Source organism: Myotis brandtii, unplaced genomic scaffold (genome assembly GCF_000412655.1).
Source record: "Myotis brandtii unplaced genomic scaffold, ASM41265v1 scaffold71, whole genome shotgun sequence".
Lineage (NCBI taxonomy): Eukaryota > Metazoa > Chordata > Mammalia > Chiroptera > Vespertilionidae > Myotis > Myotis brandtii.
This window is the reverse complement of record NW_005370787.1, coordinates 5,218,473-5,241,282: the sequence shown is the minus strand read 5'-3', so window position 1 is coordinate 5,241,282 and position 22,810 is coordinate 5,218,473. Positions and strand designations below refer to the sequence as shown.

The window sequence follows — 22,810 nt, the reverse complement described above, 5'->3', positions numbered from 1 at the left end:
CTTAATCACAAATGAGCTGTTATAAATTGGTAGTGAAGACACTAATATTCTAAGGGAAATGAAAGAAGAGCATAAAGAGGAAATTTACATCATATAAATGACTAATCAGGATATGTGAGGATGATTGAGCTTAACATTAACAAGGGAAAAACAATTTCATAGGAATATCACATTGTGAAACATTAAAAGTACTGATATCTAATGTTCCTGTGATGGTAGGAAATAGAGTGCTCATTTAAACATAGTAAAAGAAAAGACTGATGAAGATTTTCTCTACATTCAGTGGGAATTCTGCAGTTATAACAGGATTAATTTAAATTGTGTGCACCCTTTGCCTAGCAACTCCAATTTATAGGAAAATATTTAAGCAAAGTAATTGGGTAGATTTAAACATATATACATATTTATTGCACAGAAAATTTGTAGCTATGTAAATGTATATTAAATGATAAATTATGGATAATTGTGTGTTTAAACTAAGAGAGGTAAATCTATATCACTAAAGAACATGTGACTTACTGTATGTTGAGAGGAAAAAGCAAACTATGGGCTGACTAGAAAGGAACCTTCTTGAGTATTAATTTATGTATGAACATACCCCAAAACAAAGTACACAAAATCCAATTAATAGTGGGTAGCCAGCTGGGAAAACCAAGATGGTGGCATAGGTAAACGCTGGTATTTGCCACCTCCCACAACCACATCAAAATTACAACTAAAATACAGGACAACCATCAGAACTGTATGAAATCTGTCTGAATGGAAGTTCTACAACTAGAGACTTCTTTACTTAGAGAAGTAAAGAAGAAAGTACATTGAGACTAGTAGGAAGGGTGGAGGCACTGAACGAGCTGATCTGACACCTATGTGTGCTTTTTTTTTTTTAAACCAGGAGGGATATCTCCACTGTGGAGGCCTCCTGTGAGAAGCAAGGGTTCCCAGCCCCACACCAGACCCCAAGCCCAGGGTTCCAGTGCTGGGAAGAAAAGTCCCTGTAACCTCTGGCTGTAGAAAAACCAGCAGAGACTGTAACAGAGTGACACAGAGGCTGCTGGAGACCCAGGCAGTTCCTCTTAAAGGGCTGGCTCAGGAACTTACTCTGTCCTGCTCCCTCTGGGCTCCAGTGCTGAGAGGTAGCATTGGGAAAACTAGGGACATACAGGGAGGAACTGGATTGTTTGGCATTAGGGCAGGAACTTGGGGGTGGCTTTCTCCCAGATATGGGTGCTCATAGGGGTCATTGTTCCTGTGCTTGGACATCTCCTGTTACAGAGCTGACTGGCAGCCATATCTGAATTTCTATCAGTGTGGCTCACACTGTGCACTCCATCCTGATGATTTCCTGTACCACTTAAGCTGTTTGTAGCGGCTTTTCCATATGAATGGCCTGTCTTGGCACAGGCTTCAGACTTTCCTAAAATCTCTCATACAGGCAGCAGCTGGCATCAGCATGCCCCATGCCTATCAATAAGAGGCCCAAGACCTGGCACTAGCAGCAGCCTGTCTTGCTTCACAGCTTAGCCTAGCCTTGGCACTTTCAAGCCCAATATAAGTAGCAGCCATCTTCAGATAGCTCTGTAGCTCCTGCAGGTGGCCCTTGGCAGTGGCTGACTTTGCACCTACTAGGAGACCTCAGAGCCAGTGCACCTGGTGGACAGCTTTAGAACATACCAGATTACAACTCTATACATCCACAAGCAAGTGACACACTCAAGGGGCAGACTCGGATAGCAACAAAGCCCCACTGAAGCAAGTCCTGCTCCATAGGGGTGTCTCCTGCATAGCAGCTCTTCCAGTGTAGTAGCTTTTGGTCCTCACAGCCAATTGGCCTGGAGGTCAACTCCTTACAGTGATGCCAACAGTAATCAAGGCTCAACTACAACAAGACTGCACACATTCCACAAAGGGGCAGGCCTAGAGTGCCCAGCTCAGGTGACTGGGGAGGCTGAGCCACTGGGCCCTACAGGACACCTGCTGCACAAGGCCACTCTACCTATTCCAGGAGACACAGCAGCTCTACCTAATATATAGAAACAAACATTTTGCAACCAAAATGTGGAAGCAAAGAAACGTGTCACAAATGAAAGAAAAGAAGAAATCTCTAAATGAAATGGAAGCAAACAAACTACTGGATAGAGAGTTCAAAACAGTAGTTATAAGATTGCTCAATGATCATAATGAGAGCTTCAAGGGACTTAGTGAAACTTTCAAGGATCTTAGTGAGAATTTCAAAGACATCAAAAAGGACCAGTCAGAAATTAAGAATAATTTACAAGGACTCAATGATAGAGTAGATGATTCTGAGAATTAAAGAATTGATTTGGATTATGAGGAAACAAAAAACAACCAATCAGAAGAGCAAAAAGAAAAATGGCCCCCAAAATATGAAGATAGTGTAAGGAGTTTCTGGGACAACTTCAAGTGTGCCAACATTCACATTATGGGGCGTCAGAAAGAGAAGAGAAAAAGCAAGATATTGAAAACCTATTTGAAGAAATAATGATAGAAACTTCCCCTACCTGGTGAAAGACATAGACAAGTTCAGGAAGTGCAGAGAGTCCCCAACAAGAGGAACCCAAAGAATCCCACACCAAGACACATCATAATTAAAATGCCAAGGTTTAAAGACAAAGAGAGACTCTTAAAAGCAGCAAGAGAAAAGCAGTTAGTTACCTACAAGGGAGCACAATTATGACTGTCAGCTGATTTCTCAACAGAAACTTTGCAGGTTAGAAAGGAATAGCAAAAAATATTTAAAGTGATGAATGGCAAGGACCTACAACCAAGATTATTCTACCCAGCAAAGCTATCACTTAGAATTGAAGGTCAGATATAAAGCTTCTCAAACAAGAAAAAGCTAAAGGAGTTCATCACCACCAAACCAGTATTACATGAAATTTTGAAGGGTATTCTTTAAGAAGAGAAAGAGGAAGAGGAAGAAGAAAGAAGAGGGAAGGAAAGAAGAAGAAAATGGCAATAAATACATATCAATAATTGAATCAAAAAATCAAAATAAAGGAACAAGGAATCTAATAGACAAAACAAAGTGGTGAATAACAGAATCAGAGGCATGGAAACATGGAACAGACTGATGAATCTCAGAAGGAAGGAGGGTTAGGGGAGCTGGAAGAGATTAACCAAAGGTCTTATATGCACATATGCATTACCTATGGATATAGACAATAGGGTGGTGAAGGCCTGGGGTGGGGCAGGAAACAAGTGGAGGGGGGAAATGGGAAAAAAAGGGGGAATCTGTAATACTCTCAATAATAAAGATTAAAAAAAATGGTAAATAGCCAGTAGATAGCTTTGAGGAGTAGAATTAGGAGGAGGAAATAGCAGTTAAGAAGCAAAATATACTTTACAAATTTCTATGTCTTTAGAATTCTTGAAAAGTATGATTTTTTTTAATGAATCAGAATTTTTAGTTTACCCTGAGATAAGTGAACTTTTAAGTGTATGTGATTCACACTTATAGGACTACCAAAATGAAGACCTTACAATTCCTTTTTAAAAATCTTTATTATTGAAAGTATTACATATGTCTCCTTTTTTCCTCATTGACCCCATCTAGCCTGCCCTCGCCCCCAGCCCAGACCTTCACCACACTATTGTCTGTGTCCATGAAGCCCTTACAATTCTGTCATTCTGTCCTTTTAAAATATGTTTTGTTGATTGATTTTAGAGAGAGAGAAGGGAGAGAGAAAGAGAAAGAGAAACATTGCATTCATTGGTTGATTCTTATATGTACCCTGGCCAGGGATTGAACCTGAAACTTTGGTGTATCGGGATGATGCTCTAACCAACTGAGCTGCCTGGCCTGAGCCTCTTAGTTTCTTGGTATAATAATGCCTTCAGGGCTCCTGGACTTGAGTTCAATAGCAACAATGAAACAGGGAGTCCCGTTGCTCTTTATCCCATTGACCTTCATGTCTTATCAGATCCTTCGTGTTCTTACCCCTTTTTCTTCAGCTTTATATGCTCTTTTTCTCCTCATTTGGAAGAGTCAGTTTTTGATCCTGAGCTACTGTAAGTAAAATTGCTCCTCACAGATCATCCCTGGAACTAGTGAGGTGCTCTAAACTATCGTCAGCACCAGGAATTATTTCCAAAGTTATCCCTGAATCAGAAGTACCTACTTATGGCATGTCTTTAAGAGCAAATAGAAACATAATTTCTCTCTTGGACTATTGTGATAGGCCATTGGTCTTGTTTCCAGTTTCTTCTTAATCAGAAGCCGTTTTCCATATTGCTAAAAATGTGACGATGTTTTTAAGTGATAAACCTGAAAATATTGTTCTTCTAAACTAGATCACACTTTTAGATTCAAGTGACATAAGCCAAAGTTCAATTCCCGTTAATTATGAAAGGAATGCATTGGAAATATATCAAGATATCTTAAGGGACAGTGAAGGGCAAAGGAAGAGCAGGGGTGCAGATGCGCTAAGGAAAGGAAAATAGAGACTAGAATGTGTGCAGATCTCTTGCTCTTTGTTGCTTTAGGCTTTCTTTTGTTACAGTAAAACCTTCTTCTTATAGCAGAAAATATGACAGCCATATAGCCTCCCCCCGAAAAGGGAGAAACGGACCACACTCCCTTGGTTGCAAATTTATAAATTTCGGGGAGGAGATTACCATATAGAGTCCAGCAGTTTTTTTCACTAACTGTAAAGATGAGTTGGGGGCAAAAGAAGGAGGATGTCCTAGGAATCATTTCAAGTCATACATACAAAGCCAGTGGGGTTTAGCATAAATCTTAAAACATCTTTCATGGTCCCCCAAAGCTCAAACTCCTGTGTATTGCATTAAATTTCTCAGTGATATAATTCCTTCCTTCTTTTTCAGTCTTGTCTCCTATGGCCTTTCTGCTCTCTCCTAGTTCACCTTCCTGTTAAGTGAGGTCATCTACCTTGGACCCTGAGTGCCCTGCATATGCCAAGAATGCAAGGCCCTGACTTCCCTTTACTTGGGCCATTTCTCAGTGTTGTGCTTGCAACAAGCAACCTTGAGAGATAGTTTCTCCTAGGACAAAGAACAAATTGTTCCCACTAGATATAAAAATGGCAATCCCTCACAAGATCAGTATTCCTCCCCTGTAATGCAATCTACTGCATGTGCAGGCATTCATCTAGAACATCCTGCAGAGCAGGGTAACCAATGCATACTCATGATGCTTGCTTGCTGTGAGGTGAGTCTCTTGTCTTCTGTTAGCATCAGTGAAACAATAATATGCTAGCTTGCTAACTTGCAAGTATGAAGAGCCCCTGGACCCTGCACAACACCCCAACAACTTCCCCTAGACCACACCATATGCAGACCTGGCTTTCTATTTAAGTCATATCCCAACACTTCTTATTTTCTTTATTGATTAACGTATTACATGTGTGTCCTTTTCCCCCCATTCCTTGCTTATATGCATGCATACAAGTCCTTTGGTTGATCTCTCCCTCTTACCCCCACCCTCCCTTGCCTTCCCTCTGAGGTTTGATGATCTGATCGATGCTTCACTGTCTCTGGATCTGTTTTTGTTCATCAGTTTATGTTGTTCATTATAATCCACAAATGAGTGAGATCATGTGATATTTATCTTCCTCCAACTGACTTATTTCGCTTAGCATAATACTCTCCAGGTCCATCTGCAGGGGTGTTTCTCAGCATCTAGAAGGGTTCAGGAATCTGGAGAAGGGCTGCAAGTAAATTAATAAAGAGACTAGACATAAAATATATATTTGGAATACATGGGGGAGCCAGATGGAGCTTAGCTTAAGTAACTAAGATCTCCTTGAATCTTCAGACCTAGGGCTTTTTATTCATACATTTTTGTCCTAAAGCAAAGCAAACACACATCAAAGGTAAAGTTTGGTAAGCAGTAAAGTATCAGGTTGGGGGAACTGCCTTTGGCTGTTCAGCTGTTTGGCCAGCAGCAGTAATAACATGTAGATTTTCAGGTTTGGGGAAATGCTCTTAGCTGTCTGGCAGCAGGCAATGATATGTATCTTCAGCCCTGCTGAAGCCTCAAGGTTCACCAACCTTTTGATGAACTTCTTGCATTTATGACCTGCTGGAATTAGCCCCCAGCATCCATCCATGCTGTTGCAAATGGTAGGAGTTCCTTCCTTTTTACAGCAGCGTAGTATTCCATTGTGTAGATCATACCTCAATGCTTTTGTCTTTCCTAATGAACCATAGTTTTTCATGCATCTTGTCTATTGTTGCCACTCTTTGGGATATAATTCCTCCTTCTCTTCCTCCAATCTTTTCTGGCAAATCTGAGTTTCTTTTTGCTACTTATTACATTTGTGAACTTAGATGAATTTAATCATGAGAAACTCAACTTCTCATTTACAAACTAGAGGTATTTTCTATCTTGTATTTTTTGGTTGGGAGACCACGAAGGACCTACTTAAAAAATTATTAACGACATTGCTGAAACTCTCCTGTGACCCACTCTATTGTCTCTCCAAGAAGAGTAAATTATTTCTGCCTCTGAGCTCCCACAGAACTTAGTACATAGTTTTTTTATAACACTTTGTCACATTAATTAAATTTTTTACAAATATGTTTCCCCCTAGACTAAGCCTTGGAGGGACAAAACTGCTTTTTATCCTTCTTGGTATCTTTAATAACTATCAGAGTGTCTTGTGAAGAACAGGTGTTTAATCAATATTTGATGAATTCATTTGATTTATTAATTAAAATAAAGAACAGGAAATTACTCTATAATTTAGCGCAGGTGGAATGAATACTCGGCATCTCCTGAATAGTCCTTTGAGAAGGGGCGGGGGGAGTAAGAACCCATTTGCCTATTCCCAGCCACAACATAGAAGCTTACACACTTATCAGTTTTTATGATGCCATTTTTAAGAACTCTGGTTAAGTTGACCTCAAAAAGAATAACTAGCAAAACCCAAATTGTGCTCTATTGCATATTACTTCCATTAACTCTTCAACTGGTCTTCTTGACAAAGAAGATCTTATCAGCTTGGGAGAAATGCTGCATGCTGAACATGTTTCTTAAAAGTCACAGTATATATTAGCATATTAAAGCTATGAGAAGTACTACACGTGAGAGAATCTATTTATTTGATTATTAAGAAAACAAATTCATTTGCATAGGGCAAGAGTTTTGTTGTTTTGTTTTTGTTGTTGTTTTGTTTTTGTTTTTTGGTTTTTTTTGGTTTTTTTTACTTAGCTCACTTCTATCATTGCCCTGGGACATTTTTCTTTCATTTAATATCAATTAGAGAAGCCCTTCTTGAAAAAGTCAATGGAGCTGATGGAGAGTCTTAGAAAGTAGAATTATTAGAAACTTTGAGGGGAAAGGAAGAGTCTAGTATGATTCCAAAGTGTTTGTTTTGCTTTGTTTTTAGTAGAGTAGAAGATGCCCTGTAGGGAGGAGAGTATAACATGGGGCATATCAATATTGAGTCTACTGTGTTATATCATGGTGGAATGTAGAATAGATAGTTGGAAATATGGGTCTAACTATTACTTGAGAGTGTTATCAGTAAAGATTTGGGGATCATTAGGTATGTAAGTGAAGTCTTGGAAGTAGATCACACAGAGACAGAATTGAGAAGCAGAACCTGAGGCAACACAAATAATGATTAGGAGGAAGAAGAATCCGGTGGTGTCCTAGAAGTTAAGGAAAGGGAAGAGTTTCAAGAACTGGGGTGTAAATATTGTCAAATTCCACAAAGATGTCAAGAGTGATTAGAAATGGATACATGTCTCTTGGATTTGATAACTCAGAGTTCACCAGTTTCCTGGAGGTGTGCATTTACCAAGAAGTGGTGGGATCAAAATTGAGATAGTAAGACTGAGGTGAGAATGAAGTGGGAACAATAAATTCAGACGACACTTTCCAGAAGCTTAATGCTGCAGAGAAAAAGAAAGAAAGCCAGAGTATAATTGGTCCTTCTTGTGTGTATATGTTTCGCGTGCTACACACTTCATGAACATGTCTATAGGTTAAGAAAGTAATGGGACTGTACAGAAGAGTGAGGGAGCCATTATTTAATAAGGCTATTTTGGCTATGTTAAGGATTTTGGCGTTCATAATGATGTTATTATAATAATCTGGTTATTATTTAACAGGGAAGGAGTAAATGGGAGATTAGATAATATAGGCATGCCATTTATTCAGCTTTGCTAATTTAACACTTTCCAAGTCTGTTCCCCACTGATTGATGTGGAAAGGGACTAGACAAAAGCAGTTTAGACGCATGCCCACTAAGGTCTCAGTGACCTGAGAAGGTGCTTGTCTGTCAGTCACACCTGGGAACAGGTGATTGGCCAGAATAGGCATGGCCACTGCAATATTTAAACTTCTGAACAAAAGGAGTTTTCTCTTTTTTGGCTCTTGGCTCTCTCCCTTGCTGTTCATGCCTGACTCCTGTTACTCCTCTGCATTTGCCCATGTGGCTCACGCTATGTGGGCTTCACACAATGGGCTAATGGACTTTATTTATTTTTATTTATTTATTTTTTAATATATATGTTTTTATTATTGGTTTGAGAGAGAGAAACATCGACTCATTGCCTCCCACAAGCAACCCAACCTGGGTTTGTGCCTTGACTGGGAATCAAACCAGTGACCTTTTGATGCATGGGATGATGCTCAACCAACTGAGCCACACTGGCCAGAGCATGGACTTTAATTAGCTTGATGCTGAACTGGACCTGACAGCAACATGGACACTAGTCCTACTTTTGGCTCTACTGGAACCCCAGCTGCTCCTCTTTCAGGATTTGTTTGAGGGCCATAGGACTTTGGAATGTGAGAAATGTAACCCTACACCAATAAAAAACCATTCAGTCTCCCATACAAATCTTAGAAAATTCTTTTCTAAAGATATTGTAAGAACCCCACTCCTACGAGTGAGGGAGGAATTTGATTTCTCCAGTAACAATACCAAGAGCAGTAGAAAGCCATGGGAAATTTTTTAGCATAAGTGCCATAATTGGGTTTGCATTTTTAAAAGATCTTCTTGTCTCTATGGTATCCATTTAAAATGTCTTTTTTAGGTGTAAGATTAGAGTGGTGGTTGTACAGATGGAAAGAAGTAAATTTGAAAATTGTTCAAGAGGTTGAATCAATATGATTTTGATTTCTCTCTTCAACTTATCTTGCAAAATGAATCTACTCAAGTGCTTCCAATATATTTGTTTAAGTTGTACATCCAGCTGAAATCAGCCAGAAAGAAAAGAGGAACATATCGACTTTGAATTCATGGACTTTTAAATAACCTTAATTATATTGCATGTTGTGTGTGGCTATTCCTATGACATATGCTTCTTACTGCATAGTTAAGATATTCTTATACTGTAGACCCCTTGTAACTATTTGGGAGTGAGTTATAAAATTTCTAGAGGAGCCAATAATTTGAGCCAGAAGGAGTTAAGCTATTCTGTGTCTTAATTGTTTTCAATTAGCTACTATTTCTATTTTATGTGTGTATTTGTATCCTAGCTCTTTCAATGTTAGTTTAAATCACTGTACAGAGATCATATAGCCTGAAAATAATAGTGGGATGAAAAGTTTGTCTTGGTGTTTCCTATTAGCCACTAAAAAGAATAATATAATTAGTTACATGATTCAGAGTAGTTATTAGAGCAAAAGAACAAATAGTGAGCAAGACGTTTTCCGTGGTTCTTTCTAGAATAGATTGTGTAATGATAGAAACAATTTAAGCCATTGGGGAGATGTCTTTAACCAGTAGAGAAGACCCATGTGGAATATTTGGGTTTTAAGAGAGGAGGATAATAGCAATAAACAGGGAGCAGAAGGTGGAATTGTCATCCAAAGTTTCAAAGGAGAAAATTTTAAAGAAGCAACCCAAAGAGAAATTGACTAAAATCAGCATTAGAGACATATTGGATATTAGGGATAATTTTATTATAAACAACACTCTCACCCCATCTATGCTAACAGAGTTTAAGAGTAAACTTCTTATACTTGATAGAGAGTCTTCTCTATAACTTATTGATTAAGCCATCCTTTCCTGCTATGCCCTTGATGAGAGTATCAGCTTAGGCACTTTGGTTGCAAGAAACACAAACTAACTTGGTCTAATATAAACATAATGTATTATAAGTCTTTATGTGTATCTCATAAACCCCAAAGTATAAAAACAAGCTAAAGCCGGAACTACAGAGAGCTCTGACAGTTTTCCCTTCATTTGTCTACTCTGCTCTGCTGTTTGACTCTATGGTGAAATAACAATAGACACTTCACTCCTAAATTATATATAAAGCAGTTCTGATGGCAAATAAAGTAGACTTTTTCTATGTCCCAATTCTAAATTCTCAGATGGCACAATCTGTATGGTTCTGGTTTTTACTCACAAATAATTAGAAGGGGCCTACACTTTAGGAATATATTAACTATGTAGTGAGAAGCATATACCCTATGAATAGCCACACACAATATACTCTGATCAAATGTGAGGTCACATGCACACATGTGGCTGGCAGGGTCCTCTCTCATGGAGGGGCTGAGAGAGCTGTTCTCAGAGGGAAGGGGATTCTTATGAGGTGGACTGATTCCAGGGAAATGTGGCCTAATAAGTCATTTTGATGTGAACTCCGTTCATGGTTGAGAGTTTCCTCCCCTTCCCCACACCTAGACCTACCACCAGCAATATGATAATATACTACATCAGTGGATGTAATTAGATGGAGAGGTAGTGCTTAATTTCCTGTGCCAGATAGCTCAGAATCTCTGATGCAAGGGCCTGGCTTCCTTTAGGGAGATAGTGTGGATTGTTGGCTAGTGAGATGGCATTTTTAGGTGAGGTGGTTAAAAAGCGATAGAATGGTATGGGACTTCTTTTAAATTGAGGGGATGAGATTGTAATTAATTTTTTCATCTCAAGTAGCAGTCTATATCACTGCTATTTCTTAAAATAAATATGTATTAACTTATATTTAGGCCTTTTGTCTCCTCAACTGGTTCATGTGTTACAAAATGTTGACTCCAGATTCATGACTTCAGGTTTGAGAAAGCCTTCTATTAGCACAACTTTCCCCTGCTTTACTGACACAAAATATGTACTTTCATTATACCAATGCTTGCTATTGGTATAAAAGTAAGGATTCAAGTATGTGATTTTGTGTGAACGTTAATCAACCATTGCTGGGAAAACAACTCTAGTACATTGTCTGTTGAAGGATCAATGCTGCCACTTACATAGGTATATGAGGGGCAGCTTTACAGTTCTCCCAGTGAGTATTATGCGGATCCTATTTGTCTAAATCTGTAGGTTGCCAAATGTTACTTATTTTTTTATTGAGTACACAACCAGAAAAAATCATAATACATGAAATAATACTCTTTGGAAAAAAAAAAACCCTGTTTTTTTTTTAAATTTTAATGAGCAACATCAACATATACTGTTATAGGACAGTGTCTGTATTCCATAAAGCAAAGATGGATCAATAAATGATGGATCACTGATATGAGGAATATTTGCAAAAATGTAAGTACAGTGATCTCAAATACTATTTCAAATGGCTTATTGAACCAGTTTTTAATGTCCTCAGCAATATGCTCATTCTGGATCTATATTTAAAACTATCTCATTAATTTTAAGCCATGGAAGTGCCTTCTTAAGACTCTTACTAAATATTTATGTGCAAGTATGGAGAAAGGGAAAGAGACTAATACTTCAATGAAGATCTTTTCTTCCAGGCACTGTGCCAGTTACGTACAATACATTGGGAACAAGGCAGTGGTGGTCCTTTTCCTGTGGAAACTTGCAGTCTTGGGAGAGAAACAAAAATTAAATAGAATCAATTAAGTACACAAAAGCAAATGTTCCGGAAAGCACCAGGATGCAGAGCAATATTAGGGGCTATTAGGCATCCCTTCTGTTCAGGGTTGGCAGAAGTTAGAAAATAATGGGCATTAAAATTGTTAAATAGGTTTTAGCTCAACTTTCAATGAGTTGAACTGACCTTATAATTATTTCTCATAATTAATAGGATCCCAAATGCAATGTAATTGCTCATGTAGTCACTATTTAGTTAGAGTCAAGAAAACAATCCAATGGTAGCCCATATGATTACAGATCTTTGAAAAGTACTGGCTTCTTAAATGTTGCTACTTTGCCCAGTACAGCTGATTTCTCACGTCTTATAACTTTTTCAGGACACCATATCACTTCCTCTTACCTCCTCCCCCCACACCAACTCATTTTAATCCTTCTAGCTCATTGACTGCTTCTTTTTCAGGCTCCTTTAAGGGGATTCTTCTCTGTTCCAATTCATATGGCTATACTTTCATCTTGGCCAATGGTTCTCACTCAGAGGTGATTATGCCCGAAGGGCATCCTTAGCAATGTCTAGGTACATTTTGGTTGTCACATCTGGGGAGGGTGCTCCTGGCATCTAGTGGGTAGAGTTCAGGAATACTGCTAAACATTCCTGTACAGGACAGCTCCCCCACAAAAAGAATTATTTTGTTTCCAGTGTCAGTAGTGCTGAGGTTGAGAAACCCTCTAACTTTTATAAACGAAAATCTTTCCTTAGATGGTCTTATTGAAACCCTCAGTATTTATACCATTTTGTATATAAAACTCCCAAATTAATATCTTCACTCTGGATATCTCTCCTAGACCTAAGTCTTGCATATTCAAATAGTATTTCTACATTTTCAGTTGCATTTCTAATAGACATCTCATTTCCAAATCTGAATTCTATTTTTTCCTTAAACCTGATCCTTCTTATGTGTTCTCCTTTTCTATTAATGGTACCACTTAGGCATCCAGTTTTTCAGGCAAAAATCTAAGGGTTATTTTTGATTCCTGTCTCTTTCTCACCTGCCAAATTCTATCACAGACATCTATTCCAAGTTACCTTCTACCTTCAATATGTATCTAATCTAACCACTTCTTATCTTTTATCGCAGTCCTAATTCTCATTTGCAATACAGAAATACTTATTCTCAAAATAGCAATTAGAGTGAACTTTTAAGAAACAAATCAAATGAAGTTTCTTCCCTATTATAATTGTAATAAAATCCCTCCTAAATGTGATCTATAAAGCATTATGTGAACTGACTTCATTTCCTGTATTTCTATCCTTTTTGGAAAAGGTGGAAATACTGGGCTTCTTGCCTTTTCTTTTTAACCTTTGTTTTTTAGTAGTTTGATTATAATATGCTTAGGCATGATTTTGTTTCTTTTTATTTTGATTGGGGTTCAGTGAACCTTTAAAATCTGGTAATTTGTGTTTCTTATAAAATTTGGAAAATTTATAGTCATTATTTCATGGAGTGTTGAATCTCTCTCTCTCTCTCTCTCTCTCTCTCTCTCTCTCTCTCTCTCTCTCTCTTTCTCTCTTTGCTTCCCAGAACTCTGGTCATATCTAATTTATATTTTGCGCTGTTTGCTCACTGCTCCATGAATGCATACATAAAATCGTAGGCATGTACTAGTATGTATAGGATTTTCAATCTTTTTATCTCCCTTCTTCAGATTTGATACTTTCTATTCATCTACCTTTACATTCTCTGATCTGCCCTCTGTCATCTCTATTCACTACTAAGCCCATCCATTGAAATTTTTCTTTCAAATATTATATTTTTTAATTACAGAATTTTCATTTTGTTTTTTTATAGTTTCTTTGTCTCCTGAGATTCCCTTTCCTATAATTTATTCTCAGAACATGTTCCTTTTACCTCATTGAATATAGTTGCAATTGCTGCTTTAGAGCTCTTCTGTGTTTATTCTAACATCTGGGGCATCTGGAGTTGGTCTTACTTTATTATCTTATCTCTTGAAAATGGGTCACATACTGATTCTTCATATGTTCAGTAATTTTAGATTGTCTCCTGGATGCTGTAAATGTTATGTTATGGTGACTCTGGATTCTATTATATTCCTCCAAAGAGTGTTAATACGTTTGACTTTGGAGAAAATGAACTTGATTGGACTCAAACTGTCAACTATGTCTCTTGGGCAGCCACTGCAATTTTATTTTATTTTATTTTATTTTATTTATTTATTTAAAATATATTTTATTGATTTTTTACAGAGAAGAAGGGAGAGGGATAGAGAGTTAGAAACATCGATGAGAGAGATCGATCAGCTGCCTCCTGCACGCCCCCCACTGGGGATGTGCCCGCAACCAGGGTACATGCCCTTGACCGGAATCAAACCCGGGACCCTTGAATCCGCAGGCCAACGCTCTATCCACTGAGCCAAACCGGTTCGGCAGCCACTGCAATTTTAGTTCGGTTCTTTCATCCTGAGCTTGCCAGTCGCTGGGCTGCTTACAGTCTGCTCCGGCCATGTGAGATGTGGTTCAGGAGTCAGCAGAGATTTGAGCAGTTTACACACAGAAGTTGGGGTTCCCTCTCACTGGGCCTCCCTTTCCTGGTATTTCCCCACCACTTTCCAGTAGCTGTGATTGCCTGATTGATATCTTTTAGTTCCTCAGTCCTGAATGACTGTTAGTTTTTTTAAATTGGAATTTAGTCACTTTATACATGGACTGTCCCCAGGCTAAAAGCCACAGATGAGAAAATAATCCCATGTTTCTCTCTTCTTCCAAATATTGACTCCCTTTTATTTATTTATATATTTTTTTAAAAATTGATTTTTAGAAAGAGAGGAAAGGAGGGGGAGAGAGAGAGAGAGACAAATGTCTGTCGATGTGAGAGTGCAACATCTATCCACTGCCTCCTGCACACTCCTATCAGAAATCAAGCCCAAAACCCAGGCATGTGCCCTGACCAGGAATCAAACTGGCAACCTTTTGGTGCACAGGACAATGCCCAACCAACTGAGCCACACCAGTAGGGCTTCACTCCCTTTTAGGAACTTTCTCCTTTTGTTCACTCTCTCGAGCTTTCAAGACTTTTTATTTTGTGCAGATTTAGTGGTTGCTCTGTGTGAATGGCACTGCCATGTTGCAACTGGAGCTCTTATTTCTTGGACATACCAAGTTTACTCCCACTACAAAGCAGGGAACTCAAGCAGCCATTAAAGGGGTATTATCAGACCCCTCATTTAGTATCAAGTCCTCTTGAAGTTCTGGAAAAAATCATGAAAGAAAGTGGTATATCTTGTGAGCATTTGGTATTTTATGAATTTAACAGGCATCTTGCAAACCTAAAATATATCTTAACCTCATTGTGTTGGTACCAAAGGCCCTTTCCTATGTCAGCCATCAATAAAGCTGGTATGTGCTACAAATGTAAAAATCCAGGAAGTTGACTATGGGAGAAATAAATGTTTGAAACAAAAAGAGACTGCATATTGTCAACCAGCAGTCTTATTTTAAAAGTCTTTTTAAAAAATTATAAAATAAAACATAGCTACAGAAAACCCTTGGATTTAAGCATATTTATTGATTGCAAGCCATTGCAATTGTTATTATTGAAGGTCAGATTGTCTCATGTTTGCCAGCAGAAACCTTTCTGAAATGGGCCAAATTGTGTCCCCTACAAAAGTCCTAAATTGAAGCCCTAACTCCCAATCTGACTATTTTTGGGAGATAGAGCCTTTATGGAGGTACTTCAGGTGAAATGAGGCCATAAGAATGTGACTGGTGACTTTATAAGAAGAAAGACACCAGACAGTGCCATGTGAGGACATGAGGAAAGGCGGCCATATGCACGTCAAGGAGAGCAGTCTCAAACTTGCCAGCGTCTTGATCTTGGACTTCCTGCCTCTAGAACTGTGAGAAAATAAATTTCTCTTATTTAAGCCACTGGTTTGTGATTTTGTAATGGCAGCCCTAGCAGACTATCATAGCTCCTGAGTGCTTTTGATATGATCCTGGAGTTATTTGATAGTTTCTCTGCTATCTGGTGTACAAGAAGTTTTAGCTGGTCTGTCATCTTATATATGCATTCCGATAATCTAGAGTGAGTCATTTCTGTAGGAAGCACTGATTTCTTGAGAGAAATGATATTTCAAGACCATCATCTGGGCATGAAGAATGCCCTTTGCCATTTGGTAAGTCATTGTTCTAGGTATTTTCAGTGAAGCTAGGAAATATATATTTATTGACGGTAAATTTCTTCATAATTTCATATTGATACTTCAAATTCAAAATCACAGAGTTTTACTTAACCTCTTCTTTATTAGGCTGGTATCTCCTTTCTCCCACACTTAACAATCCTAATTTTCAAGGGTACGGTTTAGACTTAGAAAATAAGTCTTAGAAAATAAGAAAGTGAGTATTGCATAATTGTTTGTTTTGAATTTCATATGGATCTCACCACTGTATTTCTTACATGAAATACAGATTCTATTTGTCCTGTTTTCCTCTTCAGGGCTTACATTGGTAACAATATTTGTTGTCATCATCTTTCAAATCCTTTCATTTCTTTTGATTTTTTAATAATTTCTTATTTTCTATCTTCTATTTTTGAATGCATAACCTTTGTGTGATTGCCTCCTGTGTTTCTTCTCATTTAGTCTTCATTTCAGAATTTTTTCTTTCATCTTTAATTATTTTTTGTGTTCCATATCTGAGATTTTCTATTAATTTTGATTTATGTTGTTCTTTCATGTTTTGTGTCATTATCTTTTCGCTTGTTTGAAATAGTATGTTTATATCTTTGATCTTTTTTAGTGGGGAATGTCTTTCTGACATGTTTTCTTTATGGGGATATTATTTTGTTCTTTATTTTCTTTTTTATTATAATAAGTTGATGTGAAATTTGACCTCTTTTATTGTTCATTTTATATAATGTTAGCTTTTATTCTGAAATATTTAAATTGAGAATGGCTTCAAAGTAGCTTTTCTAACTTTATAGAGCTTTCTCTTCTGTAATTTTTGTGTAATATTTAAAATTATGGTTGTTTGTTTTCTGCAATTTTCTGAATTTATTTCCCCTCCCACATTATTCTAGATCTTTTCCATCTATGTCTCTTAGATGCATTCTGTTGAATTTTGATTCCACTTCCAGGATTGTCTTTTCTGTGTGGGGTTCTTCCCGGAAAGGATCTGTTTAGAGATTTCATAGGGGTCTGGATTGCTTCTGCTCATTCATTCTTTTCCATCAATGGTCCTTTGCACACATTAAATAATCAAGAGTGAAAAACACTCCAGGTTTCAGCTGCTATTCTCAAATTAGCCTTCTGTGCTTTCCTATGAATTGCTGTTGGTTATTTCAGGGTTCTTCTGTCTCCAGGTTCTTCAGACATTACCCCACTGCTTTATTCTTCTCCCTCCTGCCCATAGTCTGCATTGGGAGTATTATGGCATGTAGTTTAGTTGTCTCTTCTGGATTTATTTTCTAGTTCTATATGAAGATCTGGAGATAGTGGAAACTATGCTGCCACTACCACCATCTTTCCACAATGCGTCCCAATGTTCCAGTTTTAACCTTTCTAGACAACACACACAGATAGGTGGCCCTGACAGCTTCGTATGCTGGTTAACAGAAAGGAAGGCAAAATAACCAATACTGCAGCTTCTCGGTGAGAAATGAAAAAAAAGCTCCCACAATTCTGGTTGGGAGCCCCCTCAGCAAGGAACCTGCTGTTTTGTTTTTAATTTCATTTATTTTCAGTGCTTTAATTCTTGTGGAGTTTGATTTTACTGTTCAGAAACATGCCTGCTGTTAAGAAACACGACTATTGCCTTTGAGCCTGGGTTGTGTACTCTTGCTGTTTCATAGCATCCTTAGTCGTGCCATGTTCTTTGAAGTCAGGCTTTGAAATATTTTTAAAACGTGTCTTGTTACCATGTAGTATCTGTTTGGATTCCATCTGGCTTTGCTTTCTTATGATGCTTGTTCTTTTTACAACAGGAGAACTGTAGCCTGGGCTCTTTGTCAACAAGCATCTTTTTATGTCCTTTGTGGTTATGCTGAGAATGAAATATAAGATAGAATCCTTTCCCTGAGGAGGTGTAGTTCATCTCACCTGTCTTTTGGACTGATTCAGGAAGCAAGGGAGCTAGTTTCTTACGGACTCTTCTCCCCATTCACTGCAACCCAAATTCCAAGTTACTTAAGCATATGTCATAGTTGATGCTGTTGAAAATGTTGTGCTGATTAAACATAACTAATCTCTGACTTACAGTCCTGATTTGTTTTGGAGTTTAGTTTTATTTCCAGCTTCCAAGGTGTATAAATGAAAGTCTGGATTAATCCACGCAGGTTCTCATCAACTTGAAGAATGTATTTGTTCTAAGTTGTCTGAATTGCTACCCATGGTTACTCAGAGTTGCCAAGACATGAAGGTCTCCCTCCCGCACTGTGTTTAGGATAGCAGCCAGGGCGATTTGTAGCATCTTTCTAAGTGTACTTTCTACCACTTAAATTTTGTAAAAAAACAGCAATGGCAACTCTACAAGTTGATATTTTAGCCTATTTTATTTTTTAAATATAACTCCTTTGATGATTCCTAACCTGCAATTTATTTTCTTGCAATTTACCAAACGAATGACTTCTTTCAAAACAGGAATTAAAAATGGCCAGTTAGGGCTATCGATGAACCATTTATAGATTTAGGACTATTGCTTTCCTCCCAGTAGAGTGATTGTGAAGAAAATAGTTTGGGAATCACTGCAAACACCAGGTCCCCACTTTGTAGCATGTAGGTGTGTGACATTGGGCAGTTTTCAGAACTTCTCTATGTGTCTATCTCCTCATGTATAAAATGTGGTAGTAATGGCCCCTGTGCCCTGGAGTGATTTCAGATATCTTGATCTTACCCAGAACTAACTTTTGGAAATGTGATTCTGAGGCCGACTCTGTGTGAAAAAGTAGGAAGAGTTTGAAAAGTGGCTGTTATGTGTATGTATCTGTGTGTGTCTTTAGACCAGCATATATAAGATATACTTGCTGGTCTAAAATTAGTCAATAAAGGGCTAATGCGGGAACTTGAGACTCCCCAGAGATCAAGAGCCACAAGTCTTCTTCCTACCCTAAATTAAAGGAGCAACTGTATTATGTTAGGCCTTGTAAAAATCAATTGTTCTAAGCTTTCTATAAAACCTGGGTAGCCTGGGAATGCCCTGGGACCTTCCCCATGATGCCCTCATCAGGGTTATCCTTTTTAGGTGCCACTACACATCTGTACTTTCTCCTTCCTTCTCTAGCATACCCGCTATGTATAAAGGTGCTTGCCCTGGGACCCTATCCAGGAAGTGAGGTGCTAATCATATTAGCCAAATTTTTAACCACAACTATTACATATGTTTAATAATTTCACAGACAGTTTCTGAATATGCTTAGAAAACTAAAAGGTGCTTTTTAAAAAATTTGAATTTATTGGGGTGACATTAGTTAATAAAATTATATAGGTTTAAATAGGAGAAAGATAAATATCACATGATCTCACTCATTTGTGGAATATAATAAACAACATAAACTGATGAACATAAATAGATCCAGAGAAGCATTGAACAGACCATCAAACTTCAGAGTGAATGCAAAGCGTGGAGGTTGGCGTGGAAAGAGATCAACCAAAGGACTTGTATGTATGCATATGAGCATAACCCCTGGACACAGGCATGGGGTGAGGACATGTGCGGGGAGTATGGGGGTGGCCTGGAGAGGTCAATGGGGGAAAAAGGAGACATATGTAATACTATATGTAATACTTTAAACAATAAAGGATTAAAAACAAACAAACAGCAACAAAATAAAGTGCCTATGCATAGAGTATAAAAAATTATATAGGTTTTGAGTGTACAATTCTATGATACATCATCTGTATATTGCATTGTGTGCTCACCACCCAAAGTCATAGGAGTTGTCTCTAGCAAGCTAGGTGTGAGTAGAATATTTGATGCTGGTTTTGGGCCCATGTGGGGGTCTTGATTCATATCATGTTTGCTGATAATCACTTATTCACAAGAAGCACAAACATGATGTTGAAAATGACAAATCAGGTGAAGATTTTTTACCTTTATCTGATGTACAAAATTTGATTTTATTTCCTCAAGAAAAACAATTGTTTTAGCCCATATACTTCTCTATACTATTTTCAGTGCAAATAATTTTAGCTGGGTAAAATAAACAAAAATAAATTTTCTCTATTTAGCTATGTACTTACATAGTAGTATATTTGTTTTCTATTATATAGTCTATTTGTTAATAATTAATTGAGTGGACATAATATTTGATCAAAAAGTTAATAAAATATTTGAGCAAAGAGTTAATGGTTGAGGATATTTTGTTTCATGTTTAGGTTCATGAACAATAGATAAATATTTTAATAGCAAGTGCTCTGGTAAATCAGTTCCTCGCATAGAAACACAAACTCTTCATGTGCAGTGTTGTGCTGATCATTAATGCCTGACATGTAATATGTAATGTTTGTTAAATGAACAGATAATTATTCTGAAAAATCTTATATGTGTTCCAGGACCTGATCTTCAGGTTTGTGTATCCAAAAAACCTACATGTTGCACCAGGAAGATGGAGGAAAGATATCAAATTGCAGCTCGCCAAGATATGCAGCAGGCGCTTCAAGCATCCAGCTCTACATTAAAGTTTCTAATATCTCGAAATGCAGCTGTTTTTCAAGGTAAATTTATCTCGAGTTAGGAAACTAAGAACAAGCCTTGTTATGTAATCTGCCTGTTGTCATTTTATCGGTAAACTCAGCTGGATTTCCTTCTCTGTCTTTGTATATTATTTTGGTATAAATGAGTTTTTAACTTTTTGAACCTTCAAACATTTTTTCTAAGGCCAAATCAATATATATATTTTGAGTTGGACTAGGGAAACTGTTTTGTTAATGAAATGGTCCTCGGAAATATATGCCCTTCAACGGGTCTTCCAGGTCCCCAATATTCTGACCCATAGATTTACCTCAATATGAATGGACGTAATTATTATATTTTATTAAAATATTTGATAACATAAAATATCATTATCTTTAAGTGTGTAATTGTTTTTAAAAATCTGATTTGAAGAAATATTTGTCTAATATTTCCCCTTGCAACCTCATGTGGTTCTCAAAAGAACACCAGTATGATATATCAATGTGCAAACAAGTCTGATAAATAGTAAAATAGGAACTATTAATTAGATGTTTAATGTTCAGCTAAGATCAGAACTCAACCTTAATTCAAACAATATGTTTATATATAAAATTAATGGGTTATGAAATTACAAGGCACATTACAAAATAGATGATCTTTTCCTTATTTTAGTCATCTCCTCTATAAAATTCCTTATTACTATAATAAAATAGCTTAATTTATTTTTCCTCTTATAAAGCATTAGCTATTCAGTATATGATTGGAATGAAAATATTTATATTACACTGTTTTTCAAATAAATTTATTGCTTTTGTTCAATGCAAAATATAACTTCTGTTAGGATTTCTTTTTAATAAGTGTATTAATATTGATCTAAATAATTTGTGCTATGTTTATATACAGAACTAAATCACAAAGCTGATTAATTTTTAAAATTATACTATATATTAAATGAAATGAATACATAAATCAAGATAAAATTTGAATTAAAATGTAGTTCATGATTAATTGATGATTTTTTTTGGTAGAAATTGTAAAATGTCAGATTTTAAGGTATTATTAATTTAGTGGTTCTTTTAGATATGTTAGAAAACAACCTTATTTCTGTTATGGGATTTAATCATGTACAGTTGTTGGAGGAAAGCATATTGATATGCTTTTTAAGCAAAGATTTGTGGTTTGAACTGGCTGAACTAGAGAGACAGCTATGTAGTGATTTTTTCCCTCATGAACATGATAGCAAGTATAATATGGAAAACACATTTTAGAGATAAATAGACCAGTTTAGCCATAGCAAGGAGTTGTAGGTGGGAATGGTGGATCACATGCTTGATAAGGTGAGTTGGGCTCATGTGGAAAAAAACTTAAAACATCAACTTGATTTAGTTCTGTGAAAAAAGCCTTTGATATTTTTTTTCTTTTTTTCCCTTTATTGAATAAGATATTACAAATGTGTCCTTATCCCCCCAATGTCCCCTCATCCCCCCAATCCTGCCCTCACCCTCACCCCTTGTTGTCCACATCCATCTCTTATGCTTATATGCATGCATACAAGTCCTTTGGTTGATCTTTCCCCCTCACCACCACTCTCCCCTGCTTTCCCTGAGTTTTGAGCATCTGATCAATGCTACTCTGTCTCTACATCTGCATTATGCTAAGTGAAATAAGTCAGTCAGAGAAAGATAAATATCACATGCTCTCACTCATTTGTGGATTATAATGAACAACGTAAACTGATGAACAAAAGCCTTTGGTATTTTGATAGGGATTACACTAAATCTGTAGATTGGTTTGAGTAGTATGGGCATTTTAATGATGTTAATTCTTCCTGTCTGTGAGCATGGTATATGTTTCAATTTATTTGTGTCTTTAATTTCTTCTTCATTTTTCACACTTCTCCAAGTACAGGTTTTTTTTGTTTTTTTTTTACCTCATTGGTTAAATTTATTCCTAGGTATTTTATTCTTTTTGATGCAATTATAAATGGGCTTGTTTTCTTTATTTCTCTTTCTAATAGTTGGTTATTGGTATATAAAAATGCAACTGATTTTTGAGTATTAATTTCATATCCTGCTACTTTTCTGAATTCATTTATCAGTTCTAATAAATTTTTAGTGTAATCTTTAGGGTTCTCTCTCTATATTATTGTCATCTGCAAATAATGACAGTTTGGTACTTCCTTTCCAATTTGGATTCCTTTTATTTCTTTTTCTTGTCTGATTTTGGTGGCTAGTCCTTTTAATACTTTGTTGAATAAACGTGGTGAAAGTGGACATCCTTGTCTTGTTCCTGATCTTAAAAGAAAGCTATGGAAAATAGTATGGAGGTTCCTCAAAAACTTAAAAATAGAACT

General features: G+C 36.9%; 1 protein-coding gene across 2 annotated transcripts in view; it reads left to right on the top strand.

Moving 5' to 3' along the window:
- GPC5 (glypican 5) overlaps window positions 1-22,810 on the top strand; it is a 1,292,453-nt gene that overhangs the window by 15,577 nt on the left and 1,254,066 nt on the right. For both annotated transcript variants that reach the window (XM_014530085.1, XM_014530084.1), the window contains exon 2: window positions 20,337-20,498. In XM_014530085.1, the coding sequence (XP_014385571.1) occupies window positions 20,337-20,498 (162 nt within the window). The remainder of the gene's footprint in view (window positions 1-20,336; window positions 20,499-22,810) is intronic.